The sequence below is a fragment of the Hyperoodon ampullatus genome (assembly GCF_949752795.1).
Source record: "Hyperoodon ampullatus genome assembly, chromosome: 2".
NCBI lineage: Eukaryota > Metazoa > Chordata > Mammalia > Artiodactyla > Ziphiidae > Hyperoodon > Hyperoodon ampullatus.
In genome coordinates, this window is record NC_136915.1 from 112,807,998 (window position 1) to 112,825,198 (window position 17,201).

The window sequence follows — 17,201 nt, forward strand, 5'->3', positions numbered from 1 at the left end:
TAGGTGAACAGTTAAACAATCTGTGGTATGTCCATACAATGGAATATTATTCAGCAATTAAAAAGAAACAAGCTATCAAGCCAGGAGAAGACATGGCTGAACCTTAAATGCATATTAATAAGGGAAAGAAGCCAGTCTGAAAGGGCTATATACTGTATGCTTCCAATTATATGACATTCTGAAAAAGACAAAACTATAGAGACAGTAAAAAGATCAATGGTTGCCAGGGGTTCAGGGTTTCTTTGGGGGGGGGGGGTGAGTAGGTGAACTACAAAGGATTTTTAGGGAAGTGAAACTACTCTGCATGACATTGCAATCATGAAACTTGACTGTGCATTTGGCAAAACCCATTGAACCATACAGCACAAAGAATGATCCTAAATGCATGCAAACCTTTTTTAAATCATTTAGGAGGTAGGCACAGTTCCAAGATAGAGCACAGGATGTATGTTCTTTAATCTAACTGTATTACAAATGTATGAAACAAGCTCACTGGAGGTAGAGTGTGCTGGAGGTGCAGAAGGAAGCTAGAGAGGCTGGAGCACAGCGAGAGAGGGGAGAAATAGTAGGAGATATGGTCAGAGGCAAAACGAGGAGCAAGGTTGAGTAGGACCTTTCAGGCCAGAGTAAGGACTTTGGCTCTTACTCTGAGTGACATGTGAGAGAAACCATCAGAGGGTTCTGAGTAGAGGAAAGACATGATCTGACTTGGTTGGATCTTAACAGGTTCTCTCTAGCTACTGTGTTGAGAATAGGAGCCTGTCCTCCTCCAGGCCTGAGGGATGGCAGAATAAGGGAGTCCAACTAGGAGGCCATCGAAGCATTTCAAGTGATAGATGATGATGTATGGAACCAGCATGGTACCCAGGGAGGTGCTGAGAAGCAGCTGAATTCTGAATATATTTTGAAGGGAGAGCCAGCCGGGTGAGGGGAATGAGAGAAAAAAAGGAGTCAGTGATGGCCCCAGGGATTTTGGGCCTGGGCAGCTAGAAGCATGGCATCCACTTGCTGAGCTGGGGAAGACAGCAGTGTAAGTAGTTTCAGAGGAAAGGCCAGGAGTTCAGATTTACACATCAAAGTTTTCCATGCTACTAGATAGTCAAGTGGAGATACGACCAGAGTTAGAATTTTAACCTAGTGTTAAGGAACGGTGTTTTGGCTATAAATATTAATTTGAGAGGTAAAGGTGATGAGTTAAAAGAGGCATCCCAAAAGACCATGAACAGAAGGAAATTAAAGGAAGAAGCAAAGAGTTGGACCTTAACATAAGAGAGGACTCATCACCTTCTGAGGCTGATGTGAAGAAAGAAAAAATGTGAAGAACTACATGTGGGAATACGGTTGCAGGAACATTTGCAAGGTCACAGGAAGTTGAGAGAGGTCTTGCTGGATGGTCCCCAATTTTCTCTGCTGAGAGTAAGAGGGTTGGGATGGAAGCTTGAGGAAGGAAGTGAAATGTGAGAATATTTGTGAGAACAGTGGGAGCAGGAGCTGACCAAGAGCTAGTAGGAGACTTGTCCCAAGGCAGCACTGGAAACCCCTCTGGGAGGAGGGGCGGGGCTCCTCTCGGACCTCCAAGTCTCAAGAGAGGCTGCCTTGCCACTCTACATCCTCATGTGCCAAGAGTGGTTTTATTGCCAGAAGTACCAGGACTCCAACACCCAACACACCCCTGCAGCCAGTGCCCCAGCACGTTTGTATCTCCAGGCATTCTCCCTTCCTTCCTGCACCTGCACCAGCTGGGCACCCTGCCTCCTGACCCAGCAGGTCCAGGTATTCAGCTCTGGCAAAGGCGCTCCAACCACACACCCACCAGTGACTCCCTATCCTCCAGCCCCGGCCAGGGAACCAGCTCACCTGCACCACCTACTGGCCCAACCAGGGTGGGACTCCAGCTCCCTTCTGCTGCTGTTCCTTCACCCACCTTCCACCCCAAGAGCCACAGGACTCAGAGCCCTTACTGGGACCCTCAGACCCCAAGGCATCTCAGATGTGGAAAATGCCCAGGTCACCTGATTCAACCCCACAGTTGCAGAAAAGATACTGAGGACATTGATTCATTCCACAAATATTTATTAGGCTACTATTATGTACTAGTGTACTGACACCATCCCAGGAGCTGGGGGTACACTGGGGAGGTCTAGTGAGGAAGACAGGTATAATAACAGCAGAATTAAAGATACAGTTCCAAATCGTGAAGTGCTGGAAAGGGGTAAGTTTCTGAATGAGTGTATAGCTGTGGGGGAGGAGGGGTGGGGGTAGGTTCATCTCTGAACACATAACATTTAGACTGGGAACTGAAGGATAAATAGAACTTGACAAGGCAAAGAAATGGAGGAGGCGGAGAACGACATTTCAGACAGAGTTAAGCCCTGAGGTCCACAGCCCATGACCACCTCATGTCAGTTCCCTGGTGACTCTCCCTCATCTCATTCCCACCCATCTACAGATGAAGATGTCCTTAAGGAGGGGCAATATTAGTTGCCTTTAGCTTACTCAGCGTGAAAATATGTGGGTATTTTACACTTAAATTTATGTGTAACATTGTAAGTTCTCCCTCTCTTTTTCTTTTAAATACCAATACAGAAAATTTCATTATTACCTAAACTTGACAGAATAGAAAACCAAAAGGGTTAAACAAGCATCCCTGGCTTCATAGGAACTAGAATCTAAACCAAGATTCCGTGTGGTTTTAAGCAGCAACACACCGTTAACATCCTCAAACACCAGAAGTGTATGGATCGTGAAGCTCCGTCCACCCTCCACAAGCCGTGCATCCATCAGAAAAGTCCTTATACAGTTCTATTTGGCTTACTATATAAATACAATGCTATCTCCACATGCCAGCTTCAGTAACAGGCCAGCGTACCAAAGCTAACTTGAAGGGCTAAGGGGCCATCGTACCAGAAGATGCACACTCACAGTGTGAAACCCATCATATGCACTTAAAAGCACTAAGAGAGGGAAGCTAATTAAGAACAGGGTTAAGATCCACCAGGGGGAAGACAGCAGAAGCAAGAAGAACTACAATCCTGCAGCCCGTGGAAGGAAAACCACATTCACAGAAAGATAGACAAAATGAAAAGGCAGAGGACATTGTACCAGATGAAGGAACAAGATAAAACCCCAGAAAAACAACTAAATGAAGTGGAGATAGGCAACCTTCCAGGAAAAGAATTCAGAATAATGATAGTGAAGATGATCCAGGACCTCAGAAAAACAATGGAGGCAAAGATTGAGAAGATGTAAGAAATGTTTAACAAACACCTAGAAGAATTAAAGAACAAACAGAGGTGAACAATACAATAACTGAAATGAAAAATACACTAGAAGGAATCAATAGCAGAATAACTGAGGCAGAAGAACGGATAAGTGACCTGGAAGACAGAATGGTGGAATTCACTGTCATGGAACAGAATAAAGAAAAAAGAATGAAAAGAAATAAAGACAGCCTAAGAGACCTCTGGGACAACATTAAGTGCAACAACATTCACATTATAAGGGGTCCCAGAAGGAGAAGAGAGAGAGAAAGGACCCAAGAAAATATTTGAAGAGATTTAGTCAAAAACTTCCCTAACATGGGAAAGAAAATAGCCACCCATGTCCAGGCAGTGCAGAGAATCCCAGACAGAATAAACCCAAGGAGAAACATGCTGAAATACATAGTAATCAAACTGGGAAAAATTAAAGACAAAGAAAAATTATTGAAAGCAACAAGAGAAAAATGATAAATAACATACAAGGGAACTCCAATAATGTTAACAGTTGATTTCTCAGCAGAAAATCTACAAGCCAGAAGGGAGTGGCATGATATTCTTACAGTGATGAAAGGGAAGAACCTACAACTAAGATTACTCTACCCAGCAAGGGTCTCATTCAGATTTGATGGAGAAATCAAAAGCTTTACAGACAAGCAAAAGCTAAGAGAATTCAGCACCACCAAACCAGCTCTACAACAAATGCTAAAGAAACTTCTTAAGTGGGAAACACAAGAGAAGAAAAGGACCTACAGAAACAAACCCATAACAATTAAGAAAATGGTAATAGGAACATACATATTGATAATTACCTTAAACATGAATGGACTAAATGCTCCAACCAAAAGACACAGGCTTGCTGAATGGATACAAAAAAAAAACCTATATATATGTTGCCTACAAGAGACCCACTTCAGACCTAAGGACACATACAGACTGAAAGTGAGGAGATGGAAAACGATATCCCATGCAAATGGAAATCAAAAGAAAGCTGGAGTAGCAATACTCATGTCAGATAAAATACTTTAAAATAAAGAATGTTACAAGAGAAAAGGAAGGACACTACATAATGATCAAGGGATCAATCCAAGAAGAAGATATAACAATTATAAATATATATGCAACCAACATAGGAGCACCTCAATACATAAGGCAACTGCTAACAGTTATAAAAGAGGAAATTGACAGTAACACAATAATAGTGGGAGACTTCAACACCTCACTTACACCAATGGACAGATCATCCAAACAGAAAATTAATAAGGAAACGCAAGCTTTAAATGACACAATAGACCAGATAGATTTAATTGATATTTATAGGACATTCCATCCAAAAACAGCAGATTACACTTTCTCCTCAAGTGCACACGAAATATTCTCCAGGATAGATCACATCTTGGGTCACAAATCAAGCCTCAGTAAATTTAACAAAATTGAAATCATATCAAGCATCTTTTCTGACCACAACACTATGAGATTAGAAATCAATTACAGTGGAAAAAAACGTAAAACACACAAACATCTGCAGGCTAAACAATACGTTACTAAATAACCAAGAGATCACTGAAGAAATCAAAGAGGAAATCAGAAAATACCTAGAGACAAATGACAACGAAACATGACAATTCAAAACCTATGGGATGCAGCAAAAGCAGTTCTAAGAGGGAAGTTTATAGCAAACAAGCCTACCTCAAGAAACAAGAAAAATCTCAAATAAACAATCTAACCTTACACTTAAAGGAACTAGAGAGAGAAGAACAAACAAAGCCCAAAGTAAGCAGAAAGAAAGAAATCATAAAGATCATTGCAGAAATAAATGAAATAGAAACAAAGAAAACAATAGCAAATATCAATAAAACCAAAAGCTGCTTCTTTGAGAAGATAAACAAAATTGACAAATCATTAGCCAGACTGATCAAGAAAAAGACTCATCAAATCAATAAAATTAGAAATGAAAAAGGAGAAGTCACAATGGACACCGCAGAAATACAAAGCATCCTAAGAGACTACTACAAGCAACTCTATGCCAATAAAATGGACAACCTGGAAGAAATGGACAAGTTCTTAGAAAGGTATAACCATCCAAGACTGAAACAGGAAGAAACAGAAAATATGAACAGACCAATCACAAGTAATGAAATTGAAACTGTGATTTAAAATCTTCCAACAAACAAAAGTCTAGGACCAGATGGCTTCACAGGCAAATATTATCAAACATTTAGAGAAGAGCTAACACCCATCCTTCACAAACTCTTCCAAAACTTTGCAGAGGTAGGAACACTCCCAAACTCATTCTATGAGGTCACCATCACCCTGATACCAAAACCAGACAAAGATGTCACAAAGAAAGAGATCTACAGGCCAATATCACTGATGAATATTGATGCAAAAATCCTCAACAAAATACTAGCAAACAGAATCCAAGAGCACATTAAAAGGATCATACACCATGATCAAGTGGGGTTTATCCCAGGAATGCAAGGATTCTTCAATATATGCAAATCAATTAATGTGATACACCATATTAGCAAACTGAAGAATAAAAACCATATGATCATCTCAATAGATGCAGAAAAATCTTTTGACAAAATTCAACACCGATTTATGATAAAAACCCTCCAGAAAGTAGGCATAGAGGGAACTTATCTCAACATAATAAAGGCCATATATGACAAACCCACAGCCAACATCATCCTCAATGGTGAAAAACTGAAAGCATTTCCACTAAGATCAGGGACAAGACAAGGTGGCCCACTCTCACCACTATTATTTAACATTCTTTTGGAAGTTTTAGCTACAGCAATCAGAGAAGAAATAGAAATAAAAGGAATCCAAATCAGAAAAGAAGTAAAGCTGTCACTGTTTGCAGATGACATGATACTATACATACAGAATCCTAAAGATGTCACCAGAAAACTACTAGAGCTAATCAATGAATTTGGTAAAGTAGCAGGATACAAAATTAATGCCCAGAAAGCTTTTGCATTCCTATACACTAATGATGAAATATCTGAAAGAGACATTAAGGAAACACTCCCATTTACCACTGCAACAAAAAAGAATAAAATACCTAGGAATAAACCTACCCACAGAGACAAAAGACCTATATGCAGAAAACTATAAGACACTGATGAAAGAAATTAAAGATGATACAAACAGGTGGAGAGATATACCATGTTCTTGGATTGGAAGAATCAATATTGTGAAGATAACTATACTATCCAAAGCAATCTACAGATTCAGTGCAATCCCTATCAAATTACCAATGGCATTTTCTACAGAACCAGAACAAAAAATCTTAAAATTTGTATGGAGACAAAAAGACCCCGAATAGCCAAAGCAGCTTTGTGGGAAAAAAACGGAGCTGGAGGAATCAGATTACCTGACTTCAGACTATACTACAAAGCTACAGTAATCAAGATAGTATGGTACTGGCACAAAAACTGAAATATAGATCAATGAAACAGGATAGAAAGCCCAGACATAAACCCATGCACCTACGGTCAACTAATCCGTGACAAAGGAGGCAAGGATATACACTGGAGAAAAGACATTCTCTTCAATAAGTGCTGCTGGGAAAACTGGACAGCTACATGTAAAAGAATGAAATTAGAACACTCCCTAACACCATACACAAAAATAAACTCAAAATGGATTAGCAACCTAAATGTAAGACCGGACACTATAAAACTCTCTAAGGAAAACATAGGAAGAACACTGTTTGACATAAATCACAGCAAGATCTTCTTTGATCCACCTCCTAAAGCAATGGAAATAAAAACAAAAATAAACAAATGGGACTTAATGAAACTTAAAACCTTTGCAAAGCAAAGGAAACTACAAACAAGACAAAAAGGCAACCCTCATAATGGGAGAAAATATTTGCAAACGAATCAACAGACAAAGGATTAATCTCCAATATATATAACCAGTTCATGTAGCTCAATATCAAAAAAACAAACCCAATCCAAAAATGGGCAAAAGACCTAAATAGCCATTTCTCCAAAGAAGACATACAGATGGCCAAGAAGCACATGAAAACCTGCTCAACATCACTGATTATTAGAGAAATGCAAATCAAAACTACAATGAGGTATCACCTCACACCAGTTAGAATGGGCATCATCAGAAAATCTACAAACAACAAATGCTGGAGAGGGTGTGGAGAAAAGGGAACCCTCTTGCACTGTTGGTGGGAATGTAAATTGATACAGCCACTATGGAGAACAGTGTGGAGGCTCCTTAAAAAACTAAAAATAGAATTACCATATGACCCAGCAATCCCACTACTGGGCAAATACCCAGAGAAAACCATAAATCAAAAAGACACATGCACCCCAGTGTTCATTGCAGCACTATTTACAATAGCCAGGTCATGGAAGCAACCTAAATGCCCATCAACAGATGAATGGATAAAGAAGATGTGGTACCTATATACAATGGAATATTACTCAGCCATAAAAAGGAACAACGTTGGGTCATTTGCAGAGAAGTGGATGGATCTAGAGACTGTCATAGAGAGTGAAGTAAGTCAGAAAGAGAAAAATAAATATCGTATATTAATGCATATATGTGGAACCTAGAAAAATGGTACAGATGAACCGGTTTGCAGGGCAGGTAGTGAGACACAGATGTAGAGAACAAACGTATGGACACCAAGGGGGGAAAGTGGTGGGGGGTGGTGATGGTGGTGTGATGAATTGGGAGATTGGGATTGACATATATACACTAATATGTATAAAATGGGTAACTAATAAGAATCTGCTGTATAAAAAAATAATTTAATTTAATTTAAAAAAAATTTTTTAAAGGAACCAAAAGAGAACATGTTTTTTATTTCACTCTATATATTTAAATAGACGAAGTATTGTTGTCCCTACTGTAGAGAGGAGGCAAAAGAAGTCCAGAAAGTAAAGATTCCTGTGTCTATAAATGGAGTTAACAATACCAGAGGTATTGCAGGATTTTAACATCAGAGACAGCAAGTTTGGGGTTAAGCCAGATGGGGGTAGCGGATGAACAGGGTCTGTGTCTCTGGCTGGTTGGAAGGGATTGCATTAAAAAGGCACAGTCCAGTAATCCCACTACTGGGCATGTATCCTGAGAAAACCATAATTCAAAAAGAGTAATGTACCAATATGTTCATTGCAGCTCTATTTACAATAGCCAGGAGATGGAAACAACCTAAGTGTCCATCATCGGATGAATGGATAAAGAAGATGTGGCACATATATACAATGGAATATTACTCAACCATAAAAAGAAACGAAACTGAGCTATTTGTAATGAGGTGGATAGACCTAGAGTCTGTCATACAGAGTGAAGTAAGTCAGAAAGAGAAAGACAAATACCATATGCTAACACACATATATGGAATTTAAGGGGAAAAAATGTCATGAGGAACCTAGGGGTAAAATAGGAATAAAGACACAGACCTACTTGAGAATGGACTTGAGGATATGGGGAGGGGGAAGGGTAAGCTGTGACAAAGCGAGAGAGAGGCATGAACATATATACAGTACCAAACGTAAGGTAGATAGATAGTGGGAAGCAGCCGCATAGCACAGGGAGATCAGCTCGGTGCTTGGTGACCGCCTGGAGGGGTGGGATAGGGAGGGTGGGAGGGAGGGAGACGCAAGAGGGAAGGGATGTGGGAACAGATGTATATGTATGACTGATTCACTTTGTTATAAAGCAGAAACTAATATAAAAAAAAGAAATTTGGCTTGTTTTTGCATTTAGAAATGTGTCTGTGTATGTGTGTACATGTGTGTGTGACAGAGATTGTGTATGTCTACGTGTATTCATGTAATATACACAAATATGTATATATGTTTACCCCACCCCATTTTCATGCTCTATTCTTCTCCATAGTCCTCATGCCATCTGACATCATACATATTTGACTTGTTGATTTCTTCATTTTCTATCTTTCTCCACTGAAATGTGCAGTTTTCTCTGTTTTGTTCACTGCTGCATCCTCAGTACCTGGAAGAGTGGCTGGTATTCCATAAATATTTGCTAATTGAATGAAAATGTGTGTACATATATATTTATGTCAAGTATGGTTCCATGGCCATATGGTTCTAGTGGAAAGGAGAGGAGGTCAGCAAGGTGTCCTCTCAGAATTTTCCAGATCTCAGCATGAGATGTTCTTGGTCCAAGAAACCAATGAACACCAGTAAGAAAAAGCATTCCCTACTGTGGTTGGGTGGTAACTGGGCAGAGGGTGAGGCAGGACTGAGGAGCTTTACCTTTCCTGGGCATCAGTGGCTGTTGAGGGACCAGGCAGCTCTCTTCTTTCAAGAGAAGTAGCTGAATATACCTGAGTGACAGGTGACCCTTCTTTATGGCATAGAAGATCAGATCCTCTGCAGCTGATAAGGCAACAGGGTTGGGCCTGCTGCCTGAAAGAGGATGACATGGAGCACAGAACTGTCAGCAAGAAGCTCCAACCTGGTCTAGACCTGGAGGGAAGACAAGACGACCACCTGAACCTGAATAACTCATGGGTGGGAAGAGCAGAAACTGGCCCAGTAGCCAGGACAGAGGAGCTGAAAGGCAAGGAAGTACTTGCACACAGCTCTTAGAAACTAAGTTGGTGACCTTTTCCAAGTGCCAAACTAAACTTTATCCTCTCCATCTCTAGGTGGAATCACTGGGAGACAGTGAAAGCTACATGCAGAGGGAGGCCCACCTGACCAAGTCAGAAATGCCCCAGCATGGTGAAAAGGGTGACAGTATTTACTTAGTAGCCTCTACAATCAGACATGTGGCCAAGTGTTCTTTACATCCATTAACTCATGTAACTCATGTCATCCTCACAGAAAACCTCTATTACTAACCCCAGTTGGCAGATGAGGGTCCTGGCAAGTGCCAGTTATTTATCTATTGGCTCTTAATTCCATTCTTGCTCTGTGCTCTCCTTTGTTCTACAGGGGGCTGGAAACCTGCAAACTACATTTCCCAGGCTTGCTTGCTGGCCACTGCTTGGGTTCTACCAATGGGAGATGCTGGGGAAGAGAGAAGCCATGTTTTCCCGCCTCTGAAGCCCCAGCCTCGGGGTCAACTTCAGACTCCAGAAGTGATGGCAATAACTGTGAACTCAAGCAGTGTCAATGGTGGCTTCAGCAGTCTCACAGGGGTGCAGACCAGAGAGGAGAACGAGAACCAAAAAATGCATGTCATAGAATCCAAAGGTGAAAAGAACTTCAAGAGAGGGGCCATCATCAAAGAGGACAACATGATGTAGGCTGAAAAGACAAGAGTGTTGAGACAACGGAGCAGAGGAAGAGAGTGCAGACAACTCCCTGGCAGAGGGACAGAGGGGATGACCATTACCTAGCTTATTGCCAAAGAAAGCGAGGTCCAAGGAGATGTTGTTGTAGCCCTGGGCATGCATGCCTTGGATGTTCCAGCCGACACCTTTGTACACCCTGCCATTGTCCCCAACCAGGAAGCTGTCAGGTAAGGAAACATGATTTAATGGCAAATTCCTGTAACAGGAAACTTCGCACCCATCCTCCGAAGGGAAAAGGGTTCTAGAGGCTCAAAAATACTATGCTTCAATGACGTAACGGTGGGAGGGAGGTTGATAACGCATTTTAGACTTCCAAGAGATGTGGGAATATGTTTTAAATTTTGTTTTGACTTAGCTTACATGTGTTTCCCAGAACCTCACTTTAAAATACTCATTTGGTTCAAAGTGGAATTCACATGTGTGACTCTCAAGAACCTGAGAACAATAGTTCGACATTTTTCAAGGGCATGAGAATTCATTCGTCAAGTTTTTAAATTATAGGACCATGCACTTGAACACTGAAAACAATCAACCTGAATTCAGGGATTCCTTTATGTTAACTTTTTCTTCAGTTTCTCCTTAGGAATTCCTAAGCTCTTCTTTATCACAGAAATTTGTTTAGGATGTTCCTTTTCTCGGTTTATTTTTTGAAGCCAATGTATCTATTTTTTTTTGTTGTTTTACCTCCTCCTTTCTTTCTTCTTTGTTATAAATTTCTCGTCCTCCACTTTCCAGTTACAGTCTTCAAAACTGATGTTTTCACAACTCTTGCCATATTCAGCTCTTAATAGGTCATGAATTTCCACAGCAAGCTGAGCACAGAAAGACCACTTCCCTGAAGTCACCAAAGACCCAGAATGGAAAAGGGCTGACCTCCCACCCTGTGCTGACATTGGTCTGAGGACCAGGTTGGGGCCTCAGGGTGTCTGCCATGCCCCTGGCTTTGCTGGAGTACTTTCAGCGGGCTGCTCTGTCCCTGCAGCCTTTGGTCAGTTCAGTGTGAAAATAGCCCCTATGGCTACAGCAGCTGCAAGGTACAAACTGGAGACTGTTACACTGTCACTGCAAAAACCTGACTTCAAGATGCAGTGGCTGAAGTCGACAACACAGCAGTGACAATGGCGGGGTGGTGGGGGCACTAGTGGTAGGGACAGCAGCTGAGCTGTAGTGAACACAGCATCCACAGAGGGTAGACGGGAAGACCCCCCACCTTGGCCCCCAGGGGCTCTGGTGGCGAAAACAGGGGCCTCAAGCTGTTTTTACTTATTTGCAACTAAAAATAAATCAAGAAGAAAATGTGGGTTATCCTTTCCAAAGTGGATAATTCAGAAAGCATTTATGTTTGTCTTTAGAATTCATGGGGGAGAGCACCATTCCCTCTCTCTCTGTCTTCTTCTACAAATACATATATATCCTGATTCTTGAGGGGAAAAGAGGAGGTTGTGGGCCTCCATTCCACAGATAATCCTCAGAGGGGGTACTCAATACACAACGGAAGTATCTCCTTGCCTCACACATTTGCTTTTAACACAGGGCCCTCCTCCTTGCATACCCAGTGGGATATCTCCTATGGGATCCCAGTCGCACTATGAGGTGGCCCTTCAGGGTACCTGGTATATCTCGGGGTAAAAGCCCTGTCTGTGTGCAGAAGTGGAACAAGGCAGGACTAAGAGACAGTCTGGGAATAGTTCTGGGTCCATGCTCCCTCGCTGAGTGACTTTGAGCAAATTCTCTGACTTCTCCAGACCACAGCATCCTCACCTGTGACACAGGGGTGGTAATATTTCTCCTGCCCATTCCTCAGAGTGACTGGGAGAGCCTACTTGAGTAATACTTGCAAAGACCTTTGTAAACTGAAATATTCTTCGAGCTCCAAGGGGGCGACTGTACTTATTACAAGACCTCTCTTGCTTCTTTCCGGGAGCTCCCAGCGGCTAAGACCACATCGACATACATGGCTCAGAGCTGTCTTCCTCATGACCCCTGGGGGATTTTGGATTTTGTTTCTATTAGCATTTTTTAATTCATTAGAAAAGCAATATGAATGGGAAATTAAGAAAAACAGAGAAGGGGAGCAGGAGGCCCCCTCAGAGGGATAACTCGAATGTGGGCTCCGGGGGCCCCACCAGCCTCTTACATGTAGGCCACATCGCACCAGCCTTTGTTGTAGACTGAATGGGACTGCAGGCAGCTTCCAGCTGCACACATTCTGCTCCTGGCACTTTATCCCCGTAAGCTTGTCCATGATGACACAGGCCACAGGCCGGGTCAGCTGGGCCCTGCAGGTCAGGAATCTCACCCCCCACTCCTTGCGGGAGACAACGGTGGACGCACCTGGTGGGGGGTTCAGGGGAGAACCACAGGCTGGCATGCTAAGTTCCTGCCCCTGCCCACCGCAGGCTGTCCAGGACACCCTGGGTCCTCTGTGATGGGAGAGGCCCCAGGAGGAGGCGTGCATCACCACAGCCACCCCTTCCCATCTCCATATCCCATTTAGGGTAAAACGAATCCCCATGCAGACTCCACACTCAGCCTGGGAAGTCAAGTGGCCTTGTTCTCCAAACACTTCCTCCTTGTACTTCCCTGGAGGACTTTGCCCATCTTCACCTCTTCTCTGCCTGCAGAAAGCAGTCCCAGCAGCACCCCCCACCCAACCCCGGGTTTCTGAGCCTACTTCTCGTGAAGCACGTCAGCATGGATGCCTCGGGATGCGTGTTGCCCACTGGCATTTGCCCCGGTGTCTGACTTGCCTTTCATCGGCTGTCCCCTCAGAACATGACTCTCTGAGGAAAGCTCTGCCACTCTCCTCAAACCACTCTCCCCGGCAGAGCCCATATGAAGCCCCAGGAACACTGAGTACGGGTCTCCCTCCTTCAGATGAAAATACACTGTGAGCAGGGCCGTGAGAGCCCCACGCAGGACCCAGGACCTCCCCAGCTCTCCCTCACTATCCTTACTTGAGGGCTCCCAGGAGCTCTCTGAGGGAGGCAGTGTTTCCACCCTGAGAGCTGGGGACTTGGACCCTTGTCTTTTCTCCCTGGGTTTCGTCTCTTTCCTGGAACCCACCTTTGCCTAAGGACTCAGGACAATCCAGGGGAATAGTTGGGGTTCCACTCCACCCCACCCACCCAGCCCAGCCATAGTGACGTCCTGAGAAATACTTCTGGCCCCCTAAGAAGCCCAAGGCCACCCCCAAATGGCCTCACCACTAGGACCCTTGAGAATGAGCTGTGAGATGCCAACAAACAGGTCCAGAAGCTCCTCTGACAGCCCTCTGGCTTGGGTTTCATTCCAAGACAACTGTGGGGAATCCCCTGGGAAGGAACACTGCCCTTGGTGCTGGTCCTCTGAGAACACCTGGACCAGCTCTTAGGCAGAGGTTCCACATCCCCCCTGCCCCCCTAGCCAACAGCCTCTTGGCCTCCCCAAGTCACCTGACTTCCTCTAGGAAACAAAGAAGAGGAAAACCACGGATGCATCTGGCCTCACTCCGCCTCTGCCTCTCACATCTGCCCCAATGAGGCCTTCACTCTCCCCATCCGCCCCAAGCCTCCCTCCGTTTCAGACTCAGTGCCGTCTCTCCTGCCTCCTCATCTGAGCAGCTCTGCCTTTCCCAGTTGACTCGTATACATATTAATAGATCAGAGTGTCATGTACCAAGATGGCCATCATCACGTTAACACGTATTCATATATTAAGCACCTAGTGATCCAGACAAGGTTCTTGAAATACAGAAATTTACAGATCGCTGTGACTGCCCTCACAAACTAGAATTTTTTAGATAAGATTAATGGAAGATTAATCATCACAAACATGCCTCATCCCCCCCTGCCTATTCGGTACCAGAGGTCATGGGGTCAATAGCCACTAGAACCAGCAATGTCATCCACATCACCTCCCACAGGCTGGCTCTGTAATGTACAAAGCATTTTCAAGGGCACTATCAGCTTTGTGGCTTAAAACAACTTTGTGAGATAAGCAAAGCAAATCAACTACTTCCTCTATACAGATGAGAAACTGAGGTGCAGAGAGGTTATTTGTCTAAGACGATATGGGTTTTAAGCTGTGGACTTGCATTCCAACCCAGGCTGTCTGACCCCAGAGCTGTGTTGATAACCACTAGACCCTTCAGCCACCCCAAAATTGTCAGATGACTTGGGCAAGTCACTGCCACAATGTGGCCTGTTTCTCTGTCTTTAAGATGAGGTTGTTAAGGGTCTCCACCATGGTTCTGAGATTCTGTCCTTTTGTAAAATCATCAGGAACAAATACTTGACCATGGCACTGAAGCCAAGGTGTGCTGGGCAGGCTGGAGAGGCTGCTAAGGATGGGAGCCCATCTCAGCAGGGCGTGGGGGCACCTGAGCCAGGCTCTGAAGGGGAACATAGCTAGTGGGGAGGAGTGAGAACACTGGAGAGGATGATTTCCAAATGAAACTGGGCTGGGGCTGATGCCAAAAGCACTTGTGACCCAGTGAAAGAAAACTCACCCCAGGCCCCGAGATCCAGAGCAGAGATGACAAGAAACCACAGCAGCATCCTCCTGTGGAAGTAGGTCACCAACAGCGAGAGTATAGACCACAGCCCTGGGAGAGACACCGACAGTTAGCCTGACCATCCTCACCCTTCAAACAGGGCTCCCACCCCATTACAGGGCCCCCATCTGCCTCCCTGCCAAACCTGTGCACCTCCTGGGGCCAGCACCTGGCGAGCCTTCTCAGGGTCCCCAGCACAGGGTTGACCCTCAGCAGGTGCTCAGTAAAGGTGAGGGTGCTAACACCTCTGTCTAGCCACCACCCTCACCAGCCTCCTATTACCCTGAGAGCTCTTGGTCCCTCCTAGGAACCCGGTGCCTCATCTAAGGCCTTCCAGCATAGATAATAACAATTTCTAAAATTCCTGAGTAGCTATTATGAATAAACCATGTGTAGATATTTTTACATCTAGTGCTGCAATTTTATATTTAATCCTTATAAAATTCCTATAAGATATTTGTAACCCCATTTTTATAGGTGAGAACACTGAGGCTCAGAGGAGCAAACTACAATAGGGGCAGGGGTGGGCTTCATCCCCAGCGCTATCTGAGTCAGACGTGTGTTAAGTCATCCAATTCGGTCCTCCATCCTGCAAAGATCCCTGATAGATGCTCACCTAACTTCTTCTTGAGTGAGAATAGTAATAAATAATAGCAGCTACCATTTACTGTCACATCCTATTTTCCAAGTATTTGCTGAGGACTTCATAGTTATTCCATTAAGTATCTTCACAATGACCTATGAGACCTGTACCTATCATCAGGAAACTGGACTTCAGAGAGTTTAAGTCACTTGCCCAAAGTTACCCAATTAGAAGGGGCAGATCTATCTGACTCCAGAGACTCTGCCTGGAACTTCTCCACAATCAGCTTGAGTTTCTGATGGTGGAGATTCTCAATGAGCATCCAAGAGGTTAAACTCCGGGATTATTGTGGTCCTTTCCAGCTGCAGGAATATTTTCTGCTGTGTCAGGCAGAAATGAGTTGTTTACTTGGTCTCAATCCAAATGAAATATCAATTCCCTCAGATGTCAACCAAAACATCAACTTTTCTCCCAATTACCCTACTGAGAAACTATAGAGAGAGGTTTGAGATAAAATGGGGCAGATCACTGACCTCCAGAGATTTTATATTATAATCAATAGTTCCCAGATGGAAAATGTGAAGAACCCCAGTTTAAGATGAGCATATAGGAGCTTCCTGGATCAGGACAGGAAATCTCTTGGCCGTTGGCACCCAGGAATCCAGTCATTCGAGAAAACTGTGTCCTGATGACAAACCAGCCCACCACAGAGGAGGGCAGCCACCTGATGAACATGTGGGAAAATGCTGAGCCTCTCTCATTGGCCAAATGAGAGGCAAGGATTAACTTGCCCAAGTTGGAAGCCCTGTAGGCTGGCCTCCCAGGAAAGAAGCTGGCCTCTTGCAAAGCTACCTAGAAACCGGCAATCAATTCTGGTCAATAGGAGGTTTATACCCTGGTCGCTTGGCCATGGTGCTTCCCCAACCATGAATGATAATGAGGCGAGTGCAGTCCCAAGCTTGTCACATCATAAGCTGAAATTACAAGGCTTGAGCCCAACCCCTCATCTTGCTAGGGCAGGGACTGGTGGGGTCTCCCACCCACACCTCCAACTGCATACACTGAGCTGGCAGGACAGGCTGCAGCCACAGTTCGGCCACCGTGACTCACATTGCTATGCACCCTCTGTACTTAAAATGAAGATGAAATATTAGGACAGGAGACAAGTGAGACATAATAGATAGGGATTCCTGGTTAGACAGAAAGGGAGGAAATTGGGTAGAGGTAATCCCAGGACCCAGAGCCTTGGCAAGAAAGATCCAGGTGTGGTAGAACCAAACCCATTTAGAACAATTTAGGATAGAGAAAGTTTTCTTACTTGGAGGAAGAATTCAAGAGTGGAGATCAGGGAAACGTTCTCCACTATATTAACTTTTTAACCTGATAGAGTCCAGTCCCTCCAGTAGGAGAGGGCTTCTCAAGAAGACACACACACACACACACACACACACACACACACACTCAGAAATACCTGTGGGTCCCTTGCTGTCCCAGCCCCACAGGTCAGGCTGCAGCTGGCTCACCCCT

General features: G+C 44.0%; 1 protein-coding gene across 1 annotated transcript; it reads right to left on the reverse strand.

Moving 5' to 3' along the window:
- Nucleotides 1-8,250: 8,250 nt before the first annotated feature.
- On the reverse strand, nt 8,251-15,095 carry PGLYRP3 (peptidoglycan recognition protein 3; the record flags this gene model as incomplete). Its single annotated transcript, XM_079721832.1, is given in 7 exon segments — nt 8,251-8,291; nt 9,512-9,664; nt 10,599-10,717; nt 12,695-12,745; nt 12,747-12,891; nt 13,764-13,871; nt 15,047-15,095. Coding segments are annotated over 7 exon segments (666 nt in total).
- Between the last annotated feature and the right edge of the window lie 2,106 nt (nt 15,096-17,201).